General features: G+C 37.9%; 1 protein-coding gene across 3 annotated transcripts in view; it reads left to right on the forward strand.

Annotated features, from left to right (window-relative positions):
- The window catches only part of MDH1B (malate dehydrogenase 1B), a 25,974-nt gene extending 24,302 nt beyond the window's left edge, over nt 1–1,672 (forward strand). For 2 of the 3 annotated variants that reach the window (XM_023536279.1, XM_023536281.1), the window contains 2 exons: nt 712–777; nt 1,524–1,672. In XM_023536279.1, coding sequence (XP_023392047.1) covers nt 712–777; nt 1,524–1,552 — 95 coding nt within the window. In that variant the 3' untranslated portion in view covers nt 1,553–1,672. The remainder of the gene's footprint in view (nt 1–711; nt 778–1,523) is intronic. The other variant, XM_023536280.1, reaches the window with a different exon arrangement.
- Nucleotides 1,673–4,054: the final 2,382 nt, after the last annotated feature.

Genomic DNA, 4,054 nt, shown 5'->3' on the forward strand with positions numbered 1-4,054 from the left:
TAAATCTGCCTATATAAATAATATATCTAAAAGAGAATAATCTAGACTTTTCCATTTTTACTACTTCTTTACCTGAAACTCTCTGTATGGGAGGGGCTGGAAAGCACTGAGAAGTTGCCCAGTGATTTACGTTGTAGGGATCAAAACTTCATAGAGATGTTGGTAGAAATATGCTGCACTGGGCTGTTTGGCTTGATATCTACTTGCTCCCATTGCCCGCAAGGGCATGGATAAACCACTGTCATGGGTTGAAACTCTATATAAAAGCGACTTGGCATCTTGCAACTTCAAAAAGAGCAAGGCATTCAGAGGAACTTGGAGTGGAAAGAACAAGATAGGAGAAAATGAGAATAACTGCAAAAATTAATGTGCTTTCTTTAAAATTTTTATTTATTTATTTATTTTTTAATGGTGACATTGGTTAATGAAATCCAATAAGTTTCAGCTGTACACTTTAATAACAGTAAGGCATATAATATTTACACTGTGCGTTCACCTCCCATAGTTAGATTTCTTTCTGTCACCACATATTTGACCCCCTTTATCCCATCTACCTCCCCCTTTTCTCTCACCCTCTACCCTCTAACCACTAGTCTATAGTCCATGCCCATGAGTCTCTGTTTGTCCTAACCTAAAAGCAACAAACGAACAGGACAATCGATGCTCTTTAAATACTAAAAACTCTGTTCTTAATTCTCTTATTTACTGCAGTGGATTTTGCAGATCTGATTTCTGAAACCAACCCTGAACAGCTACTCAGTCAGGAACCCATAAATGGTAGGTGGTAGATGAAACATTAACTAGTCTTTTCTTATTCTATAAGTGGAACTGGACAGAAGAGACCATGTTCCTGTGATACCATGCTTTTCAACCCCCCCTCCCCCATCCCCAGGGATCAGCTTTGCTTGCTGACTCTCCTAGAATTCACCTCCTACTTTCATAAACAAGACTAGAACAGTGACAACCAAATCCTCCCCTCAGAATGAGTAAGAAAGGAAATGGACATAGATACATCTGAGAGTCCAGATTTTCAATGTATATAACTGAGCTGTTGTGATACTTTATGAAAACAAGGCTGATGTAGATTTCTTTGTAGTTAACCATTCAGGACATTCATTCATGCCTCCACACTTTTATTTAAATGTCCAATAAAATGAACAAATCCATTACACCTTCCATTTTCAAAATGAGGAATAGCTATTGGAATTGGTGCATAGAGGGAAGGCAGGACCAAGAGAAGAAATGGAACTAACAACATAGATGCAAACAAAATTCAAAATGAGAAGCAAAGGATCCAAGAGAGACTACTCATAGAAATAGATTACGGTCTAATGATGGTCATATGGTTCTATTTCCCTCATAGGATCCCCCTCACACGCACAGTCTCTCAGCAATTGAATCAGATTGAATACAGGAATCCAGTAAATAGAAGGAAGGGGGAGCAAGAGAAAAACTGACTTAAAAAAATATTACTATTGTATTTTTAAAATTGTTACATCTTGTCATTTTTCTTCTTTTTACAGAACCCGAAGGCAAAACTATGGAACAGTAGCAGATCAAATTAGACCAACTATAAAATTATTTGGTATTCATAAATATAGAAAGACCTATGAATGTCTGTACTTAGAGAAGAATCATTTGAAAGATTTACTTCAGTCTCATAATATTATGCTACGCAAATAACAGTAACAGGACACACACACAAAAGTCAAGAATTCAGTTATTTTGTGCATCTACTCATATGTTTGCTTATTATTGTATTTTCTCATAAATGGTTTGGTATCAATAGATGTTTCTGAACTACAATAAAACAGAGTTGTCAGATACTGAGTCCTCACTTGTACATCCTTCACAGAGAACCTTCTTTCTCCTGCAGGCCATACCTAAGACATGGGCCTACGTGGCCACGTTTGCTCAGATTCCTTATCACCTTGGCCTCAACTGATTGGTCCAGGAAAGACACATCTTACTCACAAAGAAACAATCATATTTTCTCTTGCTTTCTAAAAAAATTTGAACTGAGAAAAATGGATGACTAAGTTGGTGTCTGAGTGATAGTAACGGTAGTAAACTAGAGAAGGCCACAAACTCCTGCCTTCATAAGACCTAGGTGTCAGAGACTTTCCTTGGATTTGCATGACATAATTATTTTTATAGTAAATCACACTTTTACTTTAGCTTGGATTGAATAATTTTCTGTTTCTCGATACCAGATGTGACCTGAATTTTGAAAGAAAAGCATATATTTTTACCATATAATTGCACGGTTTAAGTAAAAATTAAGTCTTTTATTAAAATAGTAGTTCAACCAATATGTGCTCATATATTTTCAAATAGGATCCTTTACAAATGCCAGTTAAGATCTTTTGAAAGCCCAGGAGTCGTGTTAAAAACTGCCGATATCTGTGCTTTGTAGTTTTAAATAACTCAATGTATAGCCTACTTTCTGAAAATTTAGTGAAATTTCAGATGCTACTATATTGCTTCTACACCATCACGATTCAAAACCATGACTGATTTTTGCTTGTTCCCAATGTCAGCACCTCATTTGACGTCAGTGTGAAGAAATCATAATGTCTGTCTGTATTACGGACTTGGGTTGAGCTTTTGTGCCCTGATTCTACTATTTCCCCTGCCTCTCCTTGGGCCTCCACCAAAGGAGTGTTACCACAAAGGACAGTGACGGAGTGGGAAGACACCCAGCACTCTACCCACAGCTAGGCACGTGATGGGTGCCCCTCAGTAGGCAGGGCTTCTTCCTGGTAAAGTTGAAGTAGACTGGAAGATGTGACTTAGACCAAAAAACCCAAGCAGAGCTTCCTGTTCCATTTCCCTCAAATCAGGTATGCCAATCAGTTATGAGCTGGAGCCAGGTGAAAAAGCTGGAACAGAGAATACAACCATGAACACACATCCCCTTTCAAGGCAGTATCCTGCCCCTTAATGATGTTTTTCCCAGTAGGTGTCACGTCCTGACCAGTCAGATAATCAGTTGCTTCTCCAATAGGTGGACATCTAGGAAGGAGCTAGAGAGACGTGGGCTGTTTCTCCTCTTTAGGGGCACTGCCAGAAAATTGAGCCCTATCCCCAACAGACTGTACTTTCCAGCATGAATATGAACTATTGGGTGTATGAACCACTACAGGATGACCAAGATGCTCTAGGAGAGACTCCCATAGGTGAATCGAGCAAATTGATTTTAATCACTATACCCACTTAATATAAGATATGGAATTGCACCAGGAGGAAAGTACAGTAGTCCCCCCTTATCCACAGTTTCATTTTCCATGATCTCAGTTACCCATGGTCAACTGCGGTCTGAAAATATTAGATGGAAAATTCTGGAAATAAACAATTTATAAATTTTAAATTGCATGCCATTCCGAGTAACGTGATGAAACCTACAACCATCCTACTCCATCTCTCCAGGGACACGAATCATTCCTTTGTCCAGCGTCTTCATGCCGTATGCCCATTAGTCATTTAGTAACCAACTCGGTTATCAGTTCAGCTGCTGCAGTATCACAGTACAGTGTTCAAATCACCTTTATTTTACTTAACGATGGCCCAAAACTCAAGAATAGTGATACTGGCGATTCGGATATGCCAAAGAGAAGCCATAAAGTACTTCCCATGTGTGAAAAGGTTAGTATAGTACGATAAGATATTTTGAGAGAGAGAGGAAGAGAGAAGAGAGACTACATTCACTATGCTGTAATTACAGCATATTGTTATAATTGTTCTATTTTATTATTATTATTATTATTATTATTATTATTATTATTATTACTATTATGATTCTTGATCCACATAATGCCAGAGATTTGCTCAAATTTTAGCATGGCAGCATTCAGGAAAACATTCCAACCTCCCCCTATTACCGATACTTCAGATATATCTTGATGCAGATATAATGGAATATAAAAATTCTAAATATGATTCCAACTTTGAGTCTGCAGCACTCACGTATAGACTTTGTGTGAGATAAACTTAGTCTCTTCCTACACAGTCTTATCTGCTCCCAGAAAATCAATAGGTTTATATAGAGAAAGGC

Source organism: Pteropus vampyrus, unplaced genomic scaffold (assembly GCF_000151845.1).
Source record: "Pteropus vampyrus isolate Shadow unplaced genomic scaffold, Pvam_2.0 Scaffold152, whole genome shotgun sequence".
Taxonomy (NCBI): domain Eukaryota; kingdom Metazoa; phylum Chordata; class Mammalia; order Chiroptera; family Pteropodidae; genus Pteropus; species Pteropus vampyrus.